The sequence below is a fragment of the Parus major genome, chromosome 3, assembly GCF_001522545.3.
Source record: "Parus major isolate Abel chromosome 3, Parus_major1.1, whole genome shotgun sequence".
Classification (NCBI taxonomy): domain Eukaryota; kingdom Metazoa; phylum Chordata; class Aves; order Passeriformes; family Paridae; genus Parus; species Parus major.
Window position 1 is genome coordinate 67,680,513 of NC_031770.1, and position 21,970 is coordinate 67,702,482.

At 41.4% G+C, this 21,970-nt stretch overlaps 1 protein-coding gene across 1 annotated transcript in view; it reads right to left on the minus strand.

The window, feature by feature from the left end:
• SLC16A10 (solute carrier family 16 member 10) overlaps nucleotides 1-18,953 on the minus strand; it is a 65,686-nt gene extending 46,733 nt beyond the window's left edge. The window contains exon 1 of the mRNA XM_015620913.3: nucleotides 18,271-18,953. Coding sequence (XP_015476399.1) covers nucleotides 18,271-18,637 — 367 coding nt within the window. The 5' untranslated portion in view covers nucleotides 18,638-18,953. The remainder of the gene's footprint in view (nucleotides 1-18,270) is intronic.
• Between the last annotated feature and the right edge of the window lie 3,017 nt (nucleotides 18,954-21,970).

Here is a 21,970-nt window from a genome sequence, read left to right on the forward strand (position 1 = left end):
CCACCAAGGAAACCAAGGGTTGGAGCACCTAATGCTGGAGAGAAGACTGGCAGATGTGGGGGTTTTCAGCCTTAGGAAAAGCTTCAGGAGGCACAAGGAGCACAGATCTTATTGACATCCAGAGTTACCTAAAAAGCAGTGACAATGCAACTACACTGCTCAAAAGGTGCACAGCCATAATGCAAGAGGCAGAAGATGGAATATGGGATCTCTATCCAAACTCAACCGGACAAAGGCCCTGAGTAATCTGATCTGACTGAGCTTGCTCTGAACAGGGATCCAGAGATCCTACCCAGCCTATCATTAGTACACACACCACAGCTAGGAGAGCCTTCATAAGCAAGGCTACTTCCTCTAAAATCCACTGCCAGTGCACTTGACAGGTCAAATCTTCCTTGCAAATTAACAGGAGGATCTATGCAAAGTACACCATTACAGACTGAGGTCTCGGAATGTTTTTGAATGCAACAAGTTTCTTTTCTCCATAGCTACCAAACACAAGGAAGAAGATACAATAGAAATAACAAGTAACCACATTTTTTTATAAATTAAACATTACTTAGTTTACCCTAGAGGTTTGTTCCCAAGTAGCTCAAGTTTATAACAGTAAATAAAATATCAATTTTAATAATGAAATTGCTGCCAGAAAATTACAGAATCTATTACATATTTCTGTCCCAATTCTCCTTGGGAGAGTGCTCATAGCACTGAAGACATTACTTTAAAAGACAAAAGTTGAATTCAATTATTCAAAAATCTTTATAATCAGATTTAGCACCAAGTCAGTTTATTTTCTCAAGCATAGTCATGCCAGTGAGCACACTGACACAACATGACCACTCATCAGTCACAGCAACACAAATCCCATTTTAAAAAAGCAGTAAATCACACAGCCAGGGATGTATGCAACAAGTTGTGTGCAAAATAAAAGCCACCACTGCTTCTTATGGCGTCATGTTCTTGGTTTGCATTTGAAAGTTAGGGTCTGGAAACTGTGTCAATGCAGAGGCTGGTCCCTTCTCCCAGGCAGGAAGTCATGGACCAGAGGGAATATCCTCAAGTTGTACCAAGAAAGGATATTGTGAACTGCATATTATGAAGAATTTATTCCCTGAATGGGTGGTCAGGCATTGATAACAGGCTGCCCAGGAGAGGGGTGGAATCACCATCCCTGTAAGTGTTCAAAAACATGTGAATGTGGAATTTGGGGATACATGATGGATTTAGCAGTGCTGGGTTAATGGTTGGGCTCAGTCTTAAAGGTCTTCTCCAACCTTAATGGTCCTGTAATTGTACAATGTGTGTACCGATCCTTTTGCATATGCTAACTTCCTCATAAAATTCAGAATTTGAAGCATTTGGGTTTAAAACCAGCTTTCAAGTTCTCAATAAAGGTATAAGACAACTCTAATTAACTCTAAATTAGAAATAAAAAGGCATTAGGAAATACCAAATCAAGGAAGTCTCTACTAGCAGTAGCCCAGGAAACTCAAAGACAACAGTGGAGAAAGAAGTAACATTCCTTTCCTCCCACTTTATTCTGCTTTTGATATGTTGTGCACAGTGTGATTCTCCTGACCACCAAAATGCCAAGAATAAGCTATTTTCTTGTTTGCACAACTGCATTTGTGAAGACCCATAAGTTTGAAATATTATACTTCTGCATTTTGTACCAATCCATTAAAAAAAATTTTTTTATAAATCTAATCTGATTATGCTAATATTTTCACAATCAAAATTCAATTCTGCAATGACAAATATATAGAATATTGACTTTTTTTTCCCCTATAATATTTATTTCCACTGTGTGCAGCTTTTATTAAAATTTAAAAAAAAGCACTGGGGCTGTGCTGTGGCAGAAACAAATCTAAAAACAGTAGGCTGGGTTTGATTCTGCTTTTGTACTTTCCTAAAATGTGTGTTTGCATTCAGAAACAGAAGTCCCTGAGTGCAAAATGAAGTGTTGTTTCCTTCTTGTGTGTTGAAAATATAACATATATTTGCAGCAGGTACCTGTGACAGTGCATAGCTTTTACACTTCCACTATTACCAACCTGTGGATGATGTCTGGTCATTGACTGGAGGAGGACTCTGAAGTCTCCATGCCCACTCTGAATACAAGTCAAGCACAACCTACAGGGATCACAGTTTGTCCCTAAAGAATACCAATTATAGTGTCCTTCCATGAGAAGTCTGCTATATCCTGATATTTTGACAGTAGTCAAAATAAATGGAAGAATAAATAAAGCTTACTTTTTTAAGCTGAGGATGTTTCAAGCAGAGATTCCACAATAGAGAGACTGTCTACAGGACAGAAGTGCAGTTCTCATTGACTGGCAGAAACATATTGCATAAAACAATTACTTCCAATCAGAGCACTTAATCTGAGTTAACCCAGGATACTGTTATCACTTTACCGGAATCCCTGTGGAGTTTTGCTCAAACATACAATGTATTAAACATTGTTATAAACAGTGTGAAAAAATTCTGAACTACTATATACTGTTATTTGTAAAGAGCAGATACAGAGTAAGAATTTGACAGAAAAATACAGATTTTACAAAGAAATGCACTGACTGTCCATAGCAACAACCCACAGAGACAGAAAATACCCATCAGGAGAGGAAGATCCAGCAGCCCTTAAAACACTCCTTAGTTACTCCTGCAAATGAAGGTGTTGAAAATTAACTAATAGGCATTTTTTTCTACATGGAAAAAATGTGTATATTTGAGGTTTGCTTGCTTATATGGTTATTTTTGGGCACTGAATGTTTCCAGACATATGTGTGGGGGAGGAAGTCTGCCCCCAGACCCAGTAGAAGACTCCAGTGAGGTCAATGCCACTGAGCAAGAACTAAGAATGATGACTCCTAACAACTCCTTCACACTGCTCTCCAAAGGCAAAGGAGTAGGACCACCAGTGAAAAGCAACATGACTTTCAAATACCAATAACCTGAAGACATAAATCACAAGGCCACACAGTTATGAAAAACTCAGAAAGAATTTTGGACACTAACCTGCCTAAGTCATGTCAAATGAAGGAGAATAAGGAAAACTGAGGTAATGTCACAGGGTAGACTGCCTAGAGCTAAAAAGCACATGCCTTCCTCTATGTCCAGATCAGAGGACCAACCCAAAATAAGAGTTACTTCAATCCCAGAATGGTTTGGTCATTCAAAACAGCAGTACATACTGTATCTTACTGCACGTACCTCCTACCACTGTACTGCCAGAAACACTGACAAATTTCAGTCTCCAGCTAAAACTTCAGTTGATATAATAACAGTAAAAGCCATAAGGGCGTCCCTGTTTAGGCTGGGACTAAACTACAACAAAGGGGAAGAAATAATATTTATTTCTGCATATATTTCTATATTGCAAAGTTCAACTGTGATAGTTAGGAATAAAGGACTGAGAGCTCAGCTGCTGTTCATTTGTGGTTAACCTTTTTTTAATAGTTCACTAGTTCTGACAGCTCCACAAACTTACAAAACTAATTTCTTTAAGAGCTAAGATCTCCTGCTCAGCAAGCAATTATCCCAAGATTAGTGTCTGGTAATTCATTTATTCTCTTCAATGAGCAGAAATAATAGGAATTGGGTTTCTGTGACTTTAAGCAGCTCATGCTCAGTTACCGCCAGATGCTCAAAGTCATCACAATGAATCAGAGCAGGAAAATACATTAATTGGATTAAGTGTTACTTCTACATTTCCCTCTTTCCAGTCGAAAGTGGAGAACAACTTACCTTATTTAACGTAAGGAATGTAAAAGTAAATGTAATAAGAGTAGTAAAATTATTACAATAACAGAAGAGTATTTTTCATTTTCCTGCATTTCTCCTCTGTTTGAAAGCTCAGAAAAACAGACAGCTGCAAACAGAAACTGTAGAAACCAGAGCTGCTTCTGGGCAATTCTCATCAGTAAGGTATCAGGAGCTGATACACACAGGAACTCAGAGACCTGACAATTTACTGCTGAAGATCAACAGCACAGCAAAATCTTGAGATTAGTTGTCTAGATAACATTCTTAAGGAGAAAAAGGAACCATTTCAGAAAGGAAAAAAATTGAAAATATTCTTCAAGCCATTTTCTAAGGGAGCAGCACTGACCTTTCCACATACTGCCCATATTCAGCCAACAACTGTTAGGAAAAGAAGAGGTGGCTCTTCATTTCCATGCAGAAACCCAGCAGTGCCACTGGCTGCCTATACCTGTTTAAGCCAAAACCAAGCAACATGCTAATCTAACTATTTTCATAGCAACTGGTCTATTTCCAGAGAAACTAAAATAACCAAAGCAAAGTAGTCAAAAAACAAACAAATAAAAAACAAACAAAAAACCCCTACCAACACCACACACAGCCCCAACACAAAGAAGCCAGAATATTCAAGTTAAATAAATTATAAAAACAAAATAGAAACATTTTCATATATAATATGTAGTGAACATATATAAAAGTGAGTACCAATGGGATCATAATCAGGTTTCTTTACATCAAGAGATCAGCAAACAATGTCTATGCTTTCAGATTTAATTATTCTATTGTTTTATTTAACCTGCAATACCAAAATAAACTGAAAGTAACAACAAATTTCTTGTTATAGCTTAATACTTTCAAGTTTTAACTGCTGCAATGTATTCTGAGAAGGTTTCCTTAGAATAAGAAAAATCATACCAGAATGATTCCACTTGTATTTGGGTATATCCACCTAAATCCTAGTTAGATGATTTACCTATTAGACAACTTCCTCCTACAAAACATTCCAAATTTCATTTACAAGTATTTGGTTATCTTCCTGAGATGTAATTAACACATGAACAAAAGCGTCAAATATCATATCAGCCCAGCCAACACTTAAAAAAAAATAAATTTGAATGGCAGGTACCAACTGGCATCTCTCAGATACTTTGGCAAAGCATTAGGTCCTGCCATGACAAATTTCAGAGAAGCAATGCACTGCTTCAGAGAGAAACCAATTTGCAGTTTCCAACTTCTACCAAATGTGGGACTCAGCATGAATTCCCTCTCCCAGAGACAGGACATAACTGGCTGGCATCTGTGTATGCCAGCAGCTCTATAACCCAAGCCAAGACCAAAAGTGGAAACAAAAAGGTTAAAGGGCAGTGGGGGGAAGGTGGGGAGGACACACCAAGCAGCTCTATCTTGCCCCCAAGAACAAGCTTTACAAGTCCACCAGTGCTGGCAGGTAAACTACTTCAACTTTCTGGATGTTTACGCTGATTTTTTTGTTCTTCTTTGTAGCCTAACTTTGCTCTTCAAGAAACCACTGGCCTCAATCATACCTGGAAAAGCTGCCTATAACTACCTCATATCTGGAAACAGCTGAAATGGATCCAACACCTATAATTGCAGTCTAACTGTTGGGAATTATATAAATTAATTTAGGCATTCCAAATACAAGATGAATTTACCTTTCCAGAATCATTCAGAAATGTTGGCCACGAAGCCAGCATCAGCCTGTTTTCCATATGCCATGAAGTAAATCCTAGAGCAACTAGAAGCTGAAGATCAAACAACATCACATGGGAGACTCATCAGCAAATAGAGCTAAATTACTGGCTACATACAAGATCAGAGCATCAAAGAGCTCCACAGGGCATTGCTTTCTGTATTGATCTTATCTGGCTCTGATAAACCTTCAAAAGAAAGGTAGCTTTGGCAATAACCCCCTAAATATCCAATGACCAGGTTTGTCAATGTGACCTCTAAGTAGCATGGACTGGTGTGCATGACATTGCAGATACTGCTAGAGCAAAGACCACAAAGATGTACCACATACTGTCAGGCTATGACAGCACTTTTGGGTGTGCTACAGGACACCTGGAGTTGGGTTTGATTTCCATGTGAAAGCATTGAGTGAGGAATCAAAGTTCCCACCAGAGGCAGTGGAGATCTAATCAGCACAGCTTGGGTTAACTGCAGATTTTCAGCCAACCCTAAAGTTAAAAGCTGGCATCTGCCCAGCTGAGTAACTCTCCATAAACCACTAAATGTACTCAACAGACCTCCATCTACTGTAATCTGCCAGCTGAATTCCACACCTTGCCAGTTTTCTCCAGGTCTAACACCACTCTTGCATATTTTGCATCACTGCCTGAAAATGTCACCCAACTTACCAGTGCAGCAAAACAGACAAGCAGAGCAAAGCTAAATAAAAAAAAAACATCAATGAAAGTAAAACATACACTACTGGTACAGTATGATGCCAAGCATTACTGAAAGACTGTCACCACCACCAGGACTGACTCTCACCTCAGCAAATATCATACCTTGCAGAACATGAAAAAAACCCTCCAACAGTCACATTTGCTTCAGCACTCCCATACTGACCCAGATAAAAACAGGAAAAAAGGTATGGGAGGGGAACAACTATATATAGTTTACCCATTTATTATTTTAACACATACCAGATATAACTACTGAGGGCAAAAATGTAGCTACAATACTTGAAACTCTCCTTAAATTGAAGCCAAGCATATAAACAGACTGGCTCTAGAATGATACTATCTTCTATCACAAAACATTTGTGATACCCTTGTCTCACACTAAACTGAAATTCAACACTTAGAATTTCACAGAAGCTATGCCCACCTAAGATAAACCAATTGTACACAGGAAAATGCTTTGCAATTATGAAATTGCTTCATAAAAAATGGAGAAGTAGCTAAAGACAAAAAGTAACTGCCAAAGCAAACAGCAATGCCAACAAAGCATAGCTGTAATCAGAAGCAGTACAAGTCAGTTTGGAAGACAAGCACTCTTACGAACAAACAAATCTGTGTGGATGCAGCATTCTCAGTGGAGGGTGGTTTAACAAGATGTCCCACTTTTAAAATAAGCAGATACCTTTGATCTCCTCTTCACCAGCCCTAACAATAAGTGGAGGCTCCTATTTCCTTCCTCTGCATTTACTCTAGCCCTGAATTTCACTCATTTCGACTATCTTTGTGTAAACACTGCTAAGCTGTTCTTTAACTACCTCTTAGGCTCCCAATAAACATTCATGTGTGCCCCCAATCACAAACTGTTAATCCCATGATTTAATTGATGTCTGTTTCACACAAAGCTACACTTAACACTTCACTAAAATGTTGAAGTGTTAAGTGTAAGGTTCACTTACACTTAAAAGGTGAAAAGGTTCACTTCAGGCACTTATTCAAGAAAAAAAGGGCCTTTTTTCATTACATAATTTCACACTTGGTGGCAAGATTACCTTAAAATTAATTCACCACTCGCAAGCTATGCATTTTGCACAAAAGATAGGTGATAGTTCTGGCAAGAATAACACGGAGAGCCTAAGAGAAAAAGTTAGTTCATGGCCCCTGTGATTTTTCTGTCATGAAATTTGAAGTTCATAAAAAGCAGAGCTATAAACTGAAAGGCAAATTGTATCTTGGAGGACATCAGGCACAGCATGGCCAGCCAGGCAAGGGAGGGGATTGTCCTGCTCTGCTCTGCACTGGGGCAGCCTCACCTCCAGTGCTGGGGGCAGCTTTGGGTGCAAGGATATAAAAAGGATATAAAGTGTTACAGAGCATCCAAAAGAGGGCCACAAAGATGGTGGAGAGTCTAGAGGGGAAGCCTCAGAAGACAAGGGACTTGAGGTCACTTTGTTCAGCCTGGAGGAGACTGGGGAGACCTCACTGCACTTACAACTTCCTTGTGGGGGGAAGAGGAGGAGCAGACACTGATCTCTGCTCTCTGGTCACCAGTGACAGGGCCTGAGGGAACGGTCTGAAGCTGTGCCAGGGGAGGGTTAGGTTGGATATTAGAAAAAGGTTCCTCATCCAGAGAATGGCTCGGCACTGGCACAGGCTGCCCAGAGAAGTGGTCAGAGCACCAGCCTGACACAGCTCCAGAAGCATTTGGACAATGTTCTCAGGCATGTGGTGACTGTCAGGGCCACCTTGTCCACCTTACTGTCACCAGTTTCCAAGTATGACCACTCCTAATCAGCTTTTGGAGTCCACTGAGCCTCCCCTACTTCACATTTTAGTTTAACACACAAAAGAAAGGCAGTAACCAGGTTTTAAGACATTGGAACCAAGTTCTGGTATCTTAGTCACAGAAATTATTCTCTTTCTAAAAACCAAATAAGTGTGTTGAAGAGAAATTCCAGAGCACTCTAGATCTCTGCAAAAAATCAAGAAAAAGCAGAGCCCTAGCCCTCTTTTGCTAAAGCAATGTCTTGATAAAATAATTAAAGTATTTTCATTTTAAGAATGCTGTTCATTTTATCCCCATCTTCTGCACCATAAGCACTGACCAACAATCTCTCAGGCTGAGATCCTATCCCAAAGAATGAGCACTCTGTTTTGAGAGAATTCACACTGCTTATAAACAGCAAGCTGTGTGAAATGCTAAGATTTATCACCTTCAGAGGACAACATAATTTCAGTATGAAAATTTGCTACAAGTCTTAAGTGTCTATCCTTTCCATTCTGATCCTTTACTTTAAAGCTAGAGGAATGCTGTCCCATTAAGAACCCACATCCTTTTTTGTTTGAAACTCTGGAACAACCACATAGGTCCAGACGGAGGCAATTTTAAAGACATGATGAAATTTTTCACTTGGGTTTTAAGTTTGCTGTTTGTAGCACCTCTCTTACCTACTCTCATCAGGAAAATTGCATTTAAAATACTGGTAGAGTGGGATACCACATAAATCAGAAAAGGAGTCAATTGCTCAGAGACAGTATCCCAAAGAACAAGCAGGATAGGATATCCGCCTTTCTTGACCTTTATTTTCCCAATACAATTATCTTAATAAATACAGCTAAATTTTCTACAAAATATTTTAACCAATTGCTGAAATATTGAAATTTTCAGATAAAAAAGTAATTAATACAGTATACAGTTGTTGGCACAGACCTCAATGCAGAGACTGAACATAACATACTTTAAGTTAAATGCCTTTAACCACGTATACAAAAGATCAATACTGCAGGATGAGGTTGCATAAACTGCATAAAACATACATTTTCTTTGCCTAATAACAGAAAAAGCAAAAACAAAAAGTCAGAACATTAAAGCTGGGCTATGCTGACTGCATACAAAGACTAACATTGTGCATCCCAATTTTGAGCAGTTCTACTCCATCCTTCCCACTAATTTACCCAATTCTCTCCCGGGTTCTGCCCCAACACCTTCAAGGGTCAATGATTTCACTGCATGAAGCTAAATATTCATTAAACTGCTGCACTATGAACAAAATACTTTGATATGTACAGAGGTGTAAAAAGCTGATAATGCTTCATGCTTCAATTTGTAAAAAATGGGGTTACTCTGATAGGATTAGAAAATACATCCCAGGCTTGCACATTTAAGCTTCCAGAAAACTTCCTAGTGTTGATTTAATTTTCTAGATCAATGCCAGTACCCAGCTGTGGCAGAAATTATAAATTGAGAGCTCTAATTTCTTTCAAGTCTGGAATGCAATGCTGGGTTTTGAAGAGCCTAAGCTACATAAATAATTCAAAGGTAAGAAATTACTTGAAGTTATAAAAGAACAAAGAGCAACTTCAAATTCCCTTTTGTGTGCCAAAATCATAAAGGATTTCTTTAAAGTACATACCTTCAGTTTTGTCACACACATGACAACTTAATCTAATGTACTCAAAGGGCCACAGGCAGTGTTTTCACAGATACATTGAAGGAGAATCCAAAAGTCATCATATAAATAGTACACTCAAGATTCAAAAAAAATACTATCTAGCCATACTAAATCAACTCTCTGATAAGGCTGTTACTCTGAACCATGACACATATCACTGTCCAAAATATGCACCAGTTCAGGCTCTCAATCTCATGTGCTCTGAAGTTAACAGCATCTTCAACGACCACACCTTCCTTCCTGTCATAAAAACAAGCAGCATTGTATAGAAGCAGATGTCATCAACCAGTTCCAACCACTTTCAAAGTACTACAGGGAGCACACCGACAACAAACAGGCTCAGTCTGACCTGTGGAACCCACTGAGAGTGTTCCAATCCCAGCATGTTCAGTTTCAAGAGAGGATCAAGAAAGCCCTGGCTGTGTACCCCATGCACACTTAGTGCTTCCCACTCTTTGGACTGCTCACTCTGTATGTGGCTCAGCTGCCATCCAGACTCTAATGTAGAGCAGACTATGCAGCTCCTTAGGAGACACATGGCTAGTATGTGTTTGTATGGAGTATGTTTGTGCCTGGGTACAGAAACCAAAGTCACAGCAGTCAGTCAGCCCAAGGACAGCAGGCAGGTTTAGAGCACTGCTACCAGAGACAGCACAGACAAAAGTTTCCAAAGATACAGCCCATCTCAACACTCACTCCAGATCACTTGGTAATGAATACTAACCTTCTCTTTTCCTCTTGAATTCTTTGACTCTTAAGCTTTCCATGCAATAAAAGAAGTGCTAAAACTAGGACATCTCTAATTAGAACAATCTCTTTTGATGTTGTAGTTAAGTAAAGTGGGGGTTTTTGGGTTTTTCTTTCTTCAAAACAAACTTTCCTACCTGGTACACAAGAGCACTGTTCTGGTTGCATGTAATGAACTTGCCACTAAGAACGCTGTTTTGATCCAAAATAAAACACAAAACTGCTCGTTCATTCTAGACTACAAAAGTTTAAAGATGACAGTTGATTTAGAACATTACATCATAGTGTTTTATCCTTTTTCAGTTACAGCACCGATAAAATACAGCTAAAATTATGTGGTACAAATATCAACATACTTCTTTACAAAGAAGTAGGAAGACTTATTTTATTTACTCAATGCATTTTCTATTCACAATATTTTTATTGAGTCATCTTGAAAAAATGGCTAAAATACAGTTTAGGAGCCAGAAGACCATCTTTGCTGCACATTTTACAAATCATTTCCAAGGGGACAAGAGCTAGAGACTAAATTAACAGTTAACATGTTTTGAATTACTTATTATTTTTCCAATCTATGTTCTTAAGAATGCAAATGCAGAAAACAAACTATTGGGTACTTGGAAGATATACATAAAGTACAGCTCTGCTGAACAAAGCACACTGCAGAAGATAAACAGACAAAGATTGCACTACTTCTGCTTACTCAGCAGAAAGGCAGCAAGAAAATTGCTTTACAACTTCCAGTCTAAGTCCCTACCATCTAAGTGACACTGTGTTCCATGGGATTATAGACATGCTTGCTGGATAACAAAGAGGCTGGGCTCAACATCCCAGCAATCCCTTCCTGTGGGAATGAACTAGCACTGATCATTTTTAAATTGGTCCCATCCTTACTAAAGGGCTGTTATTAACTTAGCTATTAGAACCAGTCATTCCTATCCAGTTCCCACGAAAATTAAAGGCAATATCTAAAACAGAGCTGTTGTTATTGTAATAAATTAGATTTCTGAAACGGAAGCAGATAGTATGAGATCACAAGGGAATGTTTCTCAGAATTATCCCCTCTGTACATATTTACTAAAGGCTGAATTGCAGTGGTGTAAGGCTGCATGGTATGTTCCCAAAATGAAAGAATTTTAAAAAAAGTCTGTGGAAGATATAAGAAAGAACCTATATCATTCCTTCACACAACGACTATTTTAAAACCAAGCAGTTATATTATCAGCACTACATTAGCTTGGGTGCAAATAATCAGTGCATCTCCTTCCCCAGAGTTCACAGAGCAGAAGCAATTTCAAATTGGGCAATTACTTGCTGAGCATTATAGGTGAATGTTTATTGAAAATCCTTATTTTCCTTTGCAATACACAGCGATATAAGTTAGAATTTTCTGCATATTTTTCTCATTTCAAAGCATGGTCTTTGATGTGTAGAACTCTATTAAAAGAGCGTGGCAGGCAGCAGGCACTCAGATACCTGAGGAGGTGTGTGCTGGTGCAGTATTTATGTTACCTGGTGAGGGAAATATGGGAGCGGGTCAGCACAATGCCTGACACTGGAGATGACAATGGATTGACTTTACCTTCTCTGAGACCTTCAAGCATCAAAAGCCTGAAACACCAACAATGCCAAAGGTGGAGCAGGCAGTCTGATTGCTACTGTGAATCCAGCAAAGGGCTGCAAAGATAAGGGAACTGGAGCATCATGATGAGAGGCTGAGAGAGGTGGTGTTGGTTAGGTTCAAGCAGGAAAGGCTACAGGGGGCAATCTTAGCATGCACAAATACCCCATGAGAGGATGTGAAGACTGAGACAAACTCTTCGCAGTGGTATTCTGACAAAAAGCAAGAGGCAAGGAACACAAATTGAAATAGAGAAAATTCCATATAAAGGTAAGAAAAATCTTCTTTGCTCACAGTTGTCAAACAGCAGCACTTTGGAGGCTTTGGAGTGTCCATCCTTGCAGATGATTAAAACCCAACTGGGCAAGGTCCTTAGATGCCTGCTCTAGTAGACATTGCTCCAAGTAGAGGCTACAGTTTGACATTATCTTGCTAAGTCCAAGAAAAAGGTTTATTAATAAACATACACATTTTGCTAACTTCCCCTTTAGACAGCAGTTATTTAAGGCAACTCAAAAATGACGAGGGGATCTGATAAACCTCAAAGAATGGTAGCCAAAAAATGGATGAGTAAGATGGCATTGAACAGACTACAGGGAGCAATTAAACAAAACAAAGTTGAAGAGCAAGGAATAATGCAAGCTGGAAAACTTCAAAGTCAAATAAGCTTCACTGACTGCATGTACTAATAATAAGCAGTAAGAAAAACATTATGTTATGTAAATGATGCAAAATAGACACATCATCACAGTACATCACTCATGCCAGAAAACAGCAAAGCCTCATTTTGTAACGTGACACAGTACCTTTCTTCTCTACATTACAGAGAGTAAAAGCAACAGAGACATCGACAAAGAAATAACACTGGGAGTATGAAAGGTATTTCACATGCGACAACAGAATTATCACAAACAGAGTACAGTAAAATTTACTATTTTCAGTGGATTTGTATGAAGGAGATTTTAGAGGATATAGTTTTGTCTGACAGGCAGCACACCAGAGCTCATAACTTGAGGCATGTGGATTTGATGCAGAGTGGTGACAATTGCCAGTCCTCTTCAGAGTTCTAGAGGGATGTTTCATCACTATGAAATTCAAGTGTTGCCTGTTACAACTGGTAACTAGCTTTCAGGCATATTAGGAAGATTATTCTCCCTAACGAAGCTGTTTGTTTTAAGTTAACCTGCAGTTGGAACAGGAAGAACTGAAACAATGTGAAATCAAATATAAGAAAAAAAAAACCCAAAAAACCCACAGAAGGACAACCTAAGTAATCTCTCTACAAGAGAAATGCTTCAGAGGCATAAAGCCACTGCATGTGTGTACACATAAACAGTAGTGTAGTGGGAAGTGAAGTGTATAATTAATCATTCTGGTCCAAAAAAATACAGCATACTACAGAAATTGCCTTCAACTTTCCAGTTTGACCCAGTCATCATATCAACTTCTTCAGAATCTTCATTTGCATAGGTATTTATAATCACAAAGCCATGTACAAAAATGACTGCAGCTGAATAAAATGAATCACTACTTATATATCAGGTTAGAACTCACTGTTTCTTCACTGCTCTGGTTTCAACAGCCACACAAACATGAGAAGGAAAGCAGACTACAGCAGCACTGATAATCATGTGCACTACATAAGCAATTACATTGTTTCCTTGTGTAGCCATTTCTTCATTCAAAACTGAAGTCCAGCTTTTTGCAGAGCTACATTCTCCACTGCAATGTAATCCTTAGTGACCAAAGTGTTACATAGTACACTTCCTTGTACCTCACACGAGTTATACTTGTGTACTCCGATAACTTCTGCTTTCCAAATTTGACTTACTACTTCTTCAAAAGAAAAGTCAGTTGCTCTCCCATAAGCCACGTGACACAGGCTCCAGCCTGGGTCCTCCCCATTTACTGGATACAGCAGCCCATAGATTTAGAACCCTAAATGTGGTTCTAAAGGACAATTACATAACAAGGACCTGAATTATATCATAATTGCTGATGGTCTTTATCTCTGGAGGGAAACTCAGGAAGATATCAAAAGATTCAAGAAAAGAGTAGAGGAAAACTTCAAACCGTCCTGTGAAATTATCCACTGCAGATCTTTGTAGTCATTCAACATTATCTTCTCGGTATCTGAATTACAGCCTGAATGTGAAAGTAAAATCAGAATTCTCCTCCCTGCTCTATCAAACTCTCACCAATCCAGGTCTAAGGGTCCTGATGGTGCCAACAGTGTTAAGCCAGCCAATCAATCATGCAGATACCCAGATAAGTCACCAAAGGCTGCACCTTAGAGAGCCAAACCCAGAGGCATACAAGCACACAGATAACCAGCCCAGGCAAGGTGAGGTGGTGTTTTCTAGGAACACCGGCTAATAAAGCAAACACATGGATGCAGAACTCTAATAGCAGCACATACTGTGCAAGCGATACCTGTACACACAAGTGTACTTAATAGTAGGTCAGTAGCTGCAGTAGAGTTGCAGAACCAGCACTGCAAATCATAGAACAGGAAGCAATTAAAGTATTTGTACTACTTTATTTTATCTATTATCTAACTCTTTTATATGACCTTTTTTTAAAAAAAAATGAAACCTACCACTTTCACCTCTGTTGCCACTAGTATAGTATTTATTTGCCTTTTGAAAACAAGTCTGGGTACATAAATACATAAAAACCTATATAACAGGGGTGCCTGTCAAGAGAGCAAAACACAGGACTAGATGGGGCTCAGGCAAATCTTTGAGATAACAATGAGATTGGCTCAGTGCTCCTCATCCCCATGTGACAACTCCAATAGGGAAAGGAACCAAGTGCTCTTCCTGCCAGACCCTGGACTCATCTGGACCAATCCTTTCCCTTGAACTATGATCAGACTACAATTGAACACTAGAGGCCAGCTAGGTCTGCCTTATTTCCAAGGACCAAGAGCCTCCTGTATTTCATGGCCATTGTTTTTTCCCCACCCAACTTGTTCCTCTAACACAATGAGCTATAAACAATGAACAGAGTAGTTTCCTGAGGCTTCAGGCACACCTTTCTAGAAGTTTTGTACTTACACTTAGGGGCCTTTCCTCTTCTGGAGTTGTGAATCAATTAGGTTTTGAACAAAAAATGGCTACACAAGGAAATAATGGAATTGCTTATATAGTGCACTACATAAGCAAAGAAATTAGATTTTGTTAATATAAATACCAAAATACTGTGTACTGGTTATACTCATTTTTTTTTTCATAAAAAGGTGTCCCTTGAAGGAATTTTTGAACCCACTATGACCCACAAGTTTTTCCATTAATAGTCTTAAATCCAGCAACAATATTAATTATAGTTCTTTATCTTATTTATCCAGTGCTGATGCTGCATGCTGTAAATAGCCTTGCAGCCTTGCCCATATTTTTAGTTTCTTCCACTCCTCATCTGCAAGGCAGAGTCACTTCTTGACTACATCTTCCATTCTGCCCCTCCCTTTTTGCCTTTCACACTGATAGACACCCAGCCATTTACTAACACTAACAAAAATAGAATAGACTATGATATTTATTGCCCTCCCATTTTGCCTTGCATTGACTTTAAGATATAACAAAATGCTGTTAAGAGATACCAAAAGCAGCTTTTATTACAACCTACTTAATTCCTCTTTTCAGGAAAAGCACCAGGCAAGAGACAAATACTGACTGGTCCCAAAAGAGCAGGCACACAAAAATCTCTGGCAACATATGCGCTCTTGGCAACAGCTAAGGAACCCTATAGTAAAAAAAACAAACAAAAAACAACCCAAAAACCTAACAAACCACAAACAGACCTGAATTCTTTGGTACTGTGGATCAACTCTAAAATTCCACAGACACCTGGGGTCCTTATAGAAATTACCTAGAATACTCATGCCTCTCAAAAAATCAGCATTTCAGGAATTAGAGAAGTCTTTTTTTCCCCCCAGGATTAGTCTATTAAACTTTGCTTTCCAAAGCAAAGCCCCACAGCAAGAAAACTTTCATTACAAACTCCAGTTTTCCAATTCCTTAAACTTGACTAACTCAGTTACCGCTGCCAGGTTTGAGTTGCAATCAGTCCAAACACAAGAGACTCAGCAGATTAAGTATTTGAACCAATACCATGGGAATGATCAGGCTAGACTTTTCGCTAACAGTAAAATCACAGTGACTTTTCCCTCCCATTACACAACTCATCAAGATACTTTGAGGCACTAAAAGGAAAGGAACTTTTTTTATCTGCTGTACTCTTGCTTACAAGAGACTTCTTGCTTTTGCACTCCTCCTTCACATGCACAGAAGTCATCTAGCCAAGGCGGTACCTTATAGTATTTCCCCCAGTTTGAACCTATTTGGATGTTTTTAAAAAAGCAAAATTAGCACCTTCTGCATTACCCAAACCAGAATATATCTGATAGAGCAAAACAAAGTGCAACAAAGTGCAGCTGTAGCTTTTCTTCCCCCTTCAAATCATTTAAAAGGCAATACAGTAGGTGGTGGCTGCATCCAGGACTCTGAACTCTTCTTGCTCTTCTAAGCAGGATGTGTAACAACTGGGCTCTGAAGCCAGGTTCCACTTTTTCCCCCCGTCTTTTCTGCAATTGGGCAAATTTTCAAAAACATGTGTGGAGCACACCCACAATCTTGCCTCACTCAGATACCAGTGGTGCAATGACCCTTCTGGAAGCTAGGAGATAATTTCAGTCTTTTTCTTGTTGATTATTTTGAGTACTGCACTACTACCTAAAGACCTCTTTCATTTTTTAAGTACAACACAACAATTTTTAAGAGATTGTTACTACCAAGCCAGATACTCAGAAAAAACAATTTTTACACTTCTGTACAATGAACAGGCAGAGAGCATCAGCCACCCATTTGCTTCTGCATTTCTGACTGGCCAGGGGCTCCCAGGTCAGTATACAAAATGGTCACAGCCCATTCTCTGAATCTCATTCTTCTCCTGTGTGGGCTAAGGAGCCTAGGCACCTACTTCTGGATGTACATCTCCCTTCTGAGAAACAGGCACTGCCCAACCTGACCTGCAGATGTAGCTTCCCATCTTCCTAGCTCAAGAACACTGGGGAATACACCTTGTGCATATATCACTGCAAACTGTTCAAGTGCCAGAGAGGACATCACTTAATGTTCTGTCACAACTTTTCAGCTTTCCTGCTTCAGTCTAAACACCTGCCCCAGTTTTCTGCTTCAGACGAAAATAGTTATTAAGCTGCAGGAAGAAAATGAACTTTTTTGTCTTAACATCTCATATTTAGGCCCACTTATGCAAGTATTAAGGAAAACATAAATTTCAAAAGGTCTGTAACACCCACTCTGTACTGAAAAAGTTCTCTAGAAGGTATACAACTCTGCAAGGCTAGATATTTTTTTACAAATGGAACAAAACCATAAAAGACAGTGTTTATTTTTCAGTATTTAATTTTAATAATTTAACACAAAGCTATCCTTTATCTAAGTCAACTTTATTATTTACTATAATAAAATATAATTTTAATTCTGTTCCCTAATTTCAATTGTTGTTATTCCAAGAGCCAAAAACTTCATTTCCTCAATTTACAAAGTCAGAGAGCAAAAGACACTTTCCACAGAAAACTTACATAAAATAAAGCAGAATGTATGCTTACCTTTAAACTAATTGAATCTTATATATCTCAAGTGCTTTAGATCAGTAACACGTGAGAGTACTGTTAATGTCTTTAAAGTTTAGTAAATACCATTAACTTCACTGGTGAGTTTTGTGACACTGGTTGCAGCAGTAAATCTGCACATCAAAATGCTATGGCAACTGTCAAGCCCATTCTTGACATATCTTAAGTGCCACTATATCCCACTATTAATCGTTTAGACTTATCTTTAGGCTAACGGGGGCAGGGGAATAAAGGTTTCTGCGGCCAGAAGTGTGCATCGTAACCCATAAGGCACGACAGCGGATGCCTAAAGATCCAGTTGTGAAAGAACCGAGCACACCTGCTCCTCCTCTCCCGCAGCTTCTACCTCGATACTCCGGCCGGTCGCTGCCCGGGCGCAGGGCTGCCCGGAGAGCTGCCCTTCCCCTCGGGGGTATTCCCGGGCGTCCCAGCAGGCTCCGGCCCGGCCCTCCAGAGGGGTCCCGCTCCTGCGGCCCCCCCCGGGGATCGGACACTGATGGCCGGAGAGCCCCCGGCCGGGGCACCTCCTGTTCCCGGGCTGCAGGCGGGGAAGGCCCGAGGCGGAGTGGGCTGGAAGCCACCCCGACCCCTTCCCCGGCCGCCCCTCACCTGTTTTAAATACCAGCTGCTTGTCTTCGCTGCTGCCGAAGAGCCGGAGCATGGAGACGAAGAGGACCCCGCACGAGTTCTGAATGCCGAACACGGCGCCGTTGCACCACATGGCGGCCAGCATCACCACCCAGCCCCAGCCGCCCTCGGGGGGCTCCGGCGCCGCAGCGCTCCCGGGGCAGCCCGGGCTCCCGGGGGCCTCCTCCGCCACCCGGGGCTGGGCCCCGCTCTCGCCACTCCCGGGGCGCCACTCTCCGCCGTTCTCCCTCCGTGGCTCCTCGACCTCCGGCGGGCCGGGCAGGGGGGTGGCGGCGGCGGGGTCTCCCCCCGCGCCCTGCGGCTCCAGCTGCTCGCTCACCGGCGCCATCCTCGGAGCGGCCTCGAGACCCTCCGGGCGCGCCGCTCCCGCCTTCCTTCTCCTTCTCCTTCTCCTTCCCCTCGAGACCTCTTGTCCCTCTCCCGCTTCAGCCCCTGGCCGCGGGGGCTGCGGGCATTCTGCGGCTGGCTCGCTCCCTGCCTGTCTCTCTATTTCTCTGTGCTCCCGTCGGTGTGCAAGACCCAGCCAGACCAGCGCACACCCCTCTCTTCCCGCCGCGCCACCGCCGCTTTATTTTAAAAGGGGGGCTCCCTCGGGGGCGTCAGCAGCACGAGCGCTTCCCTCCGCGCCGATTGGCGGCGGGAGGAGGGAGGGAGGAGGAGGAGGAGGAGTGGGGGGGGAGGAGGAGGAGGAGGGAGAGCAGGGAGGGGGGCCGGGGAAAGGCAGGGCAAAGCCACGCTCCGGGCCTCCCCCACCTCCCCGGCTCTCCGGCCGAGGGGGTGGAGCGGGGCGCACCGTGTCGGCGGCGGCGAGCGCACCGTGCCGCGGCCGCCCGGGCAGGAGGGGGAGTGGGGAACCGGAGGGCGAGATTGGAAACCAGCGGTTAAAGGCCGCCGGGAAGGGGGCGGGAGGCGGGCGGGCGCCCCGAGCCTACAGCACAGGTACCGCGCACTGCCCTCGGCGGGCAGAGCAGTAAACAAGCCCTGCTCCCGGGCCCTGCCCGCTCCCCACGAGGCAGGGCAGCTGCGCCCAGCGGTGTCCCGCCCGAGCTGGGCGAGGGGGAAAAGTCTGAAACTTCCGCCAAGGCCGTTTGCAGACAACAACGAAATAAAGAGAAGCCGCCCCAAAACTCGCATCCCCACAGCCACAGTAGCGGTGATAGCCGGCTCTCGGCCCTGCCCGGCGCTCTCTGCCTCTGCGGAGCTCCAACGCCCACCCTCCTCCCCGAGGGAAGGGCTGCCAGCCCCGGCATGGAGGCGACGGGCTCCAAGGCCCTCGGGGCATCCTCTGGGACAGCTGTGCAGCTCCCCTTGGGACACCCTGTGCCAGGGGAGACCGTGCGGAAAGGGCTTCTGCCCACTCGTCTTTCCCGCTTTTTAACAAAGGAAGAGAAAGTACTTGCTCCTGTACATCTCTTGACATGTTTCTCATTTGCACAGAGGCATCAGCTCTTGACCTTTCCTCCCCACAGCCAGGGAAGTGAGAGGATAGGGAAAGCGCAGGTCAGGAGTGTTAAATGACAAGTTTTTGATTCATGATCCTGCCCCCAAGCTTGCAGACGCAGATCTGTTCCGCTGTGTGGCAGCTACTTACGTTTTAAGCAGTTCGGGCTTGATGAGGAAGAGAGCTTCTTGAAAGAAAATCAGCGGATTAAATCTGGATGCTTCGTCCTTCCCTGTGAGATCTGGAGGATTCCAAGCATCCTCTTGCATCCATACACCATCCCGATTTCTTCCCTCAGAGCCTGGGTTTCTACTGCTGTGCCCGCTGTGCCATCCAACTCCCCAGCCTGCCTGCCAAAGCCTCTTCCTCCTTTTTTGACCATGAATTACCTTCTCTGTCCTACCTACCACATGGAAAAAAAAAAGCTTAGTCGAAACAAAGGACAGATTCTTAAGAACCTGTCTTCTGGTTCAGCACACATTGCTCTCCACATGAAAAGCAGTAGTAGCTAAAAAAAGGAAACTATATAGCAATGCAAAATACATGTATTATTACAATGAAGTGCATTTTATAGATGCACTAATCTTGCTGCACACTCACTGCCTTGTGTACCCATGCCCTTCTAAGTAAAACATAAAAACATTACACATAAACATAAAGAAGTAGAATTCAGAAAAAAAATAAAAGCCCAGCAATGAAACACAATACAGTTTTATGAAATACATAGATTGTCAAAGCAAAGGGAGGATATTTGGCCAGCCACTGAAGAACACATCTGTTCCCCCCAAGGAACAAGTCTGAATGCTTATTAAAACCCTGAGCCTATGATAAGCATAACTGTGCTCAAAACATTTCATAGGCAATTTAAAATGCAAAAGTTAACAGTTCACATTCTCCACCAAGTCTTTGTTCAGAAGCAGTTTTCTAAATCTGTTGAGCTTTCTTACAATTAAAGCTTCCTCCACCACAATATAACATTTTTTGAACAGTTATGACAGTGCAAACAAACTTTTTTTGATTTCAGATTCAATCTCCATTACATTCATCAGCAATGATTAACTTAATTAAACTTTCAATTTAGAAATAAACAAGGGCAAAATCCAAGACTGGATCTTAACGTGGCTGTTCCAAGGGGCCGTGGTTCCACAAATTCTTATATGTTTCCTTACTCTTAGTGAGATTCCTCAGATGGGAGTCCTGAATGGAAGCCTGAGAATTGTATGATGGAAAGTCAAATCAGCTTGGGGAAGTGCCACGTATTTTTTCAGTTTTGGACAGTGCTCAGCTAAGCTCAAGACTAATTCCCTCTCTGTGTATTTTTCAAGGTCATGTTTATGTACCTCAGTTTCATTTGCCTGTTTCCTATAAGCACTACAGCTACTTCCCCACTTTTTAAGATAAATGATGTATCTTTAAGAAAACCCATTGTGAACATATTGCGTGCAGCTTCCACTTCTGTGCATTTAAAGAAAAAAAAATAAAAATTCCAGTCATTAAGTGTTTCTTATACCCTGATTAGTATGAACAAATTATTTTGCCTTTCTCCTCATGTGTGGGAATGCTTAGTCAAAAAAATCAGATTCTCCAGTACATACAGCTTTTATAAATGTGATATCTATAACTATTCTGAATGTTCCTTCAATATTCCGTACTTTGTTGTTCTATTGCTATTTAGCTAAACTAAAAAATATGTAGTATTTATATTTCAAAAAAAATTAGGCTCATGGGGTCTTCCTTTACAGGCCCTAAGTAGGTATCTAGAGAAACTTCGTAGCTCTTTGTGCACTCTGCTCCTCTCAAGAGCTAAGCCTCTTCCCTTTTGAGAGAGGTCTCTTGAGATCTCAGCTATTTCCCTAGTAGTTCCCAAGAACAAGAACAATAAAATCTCACTCTTCATAGCCAGACAATTTCCATAGAAAATGTACTTTGCAAACAGAATATGGGCAGGTTTGAGGGCAGTTTGATTCCTGAAGGTTTTGATTTCTGTTTTTTTTGTAACCCCAAAGATTCACAACAAAAGCGCTGGTGTTTAAATTATTGTTATCAAAGAATTTTAGAAGTATTATTTGAAAAAAAAAATAATACTAACTCTGGAAAAGTAGTGAAAGGAAGGTCATCTTTGTGACTCTGCTATTTGAGCCCTGCATGTTCATAAAAAAAACAGTTAAAAAGGAAAAAGAAGGAAGATGGACATGAGATAATCACCATAAAACAGTGAAA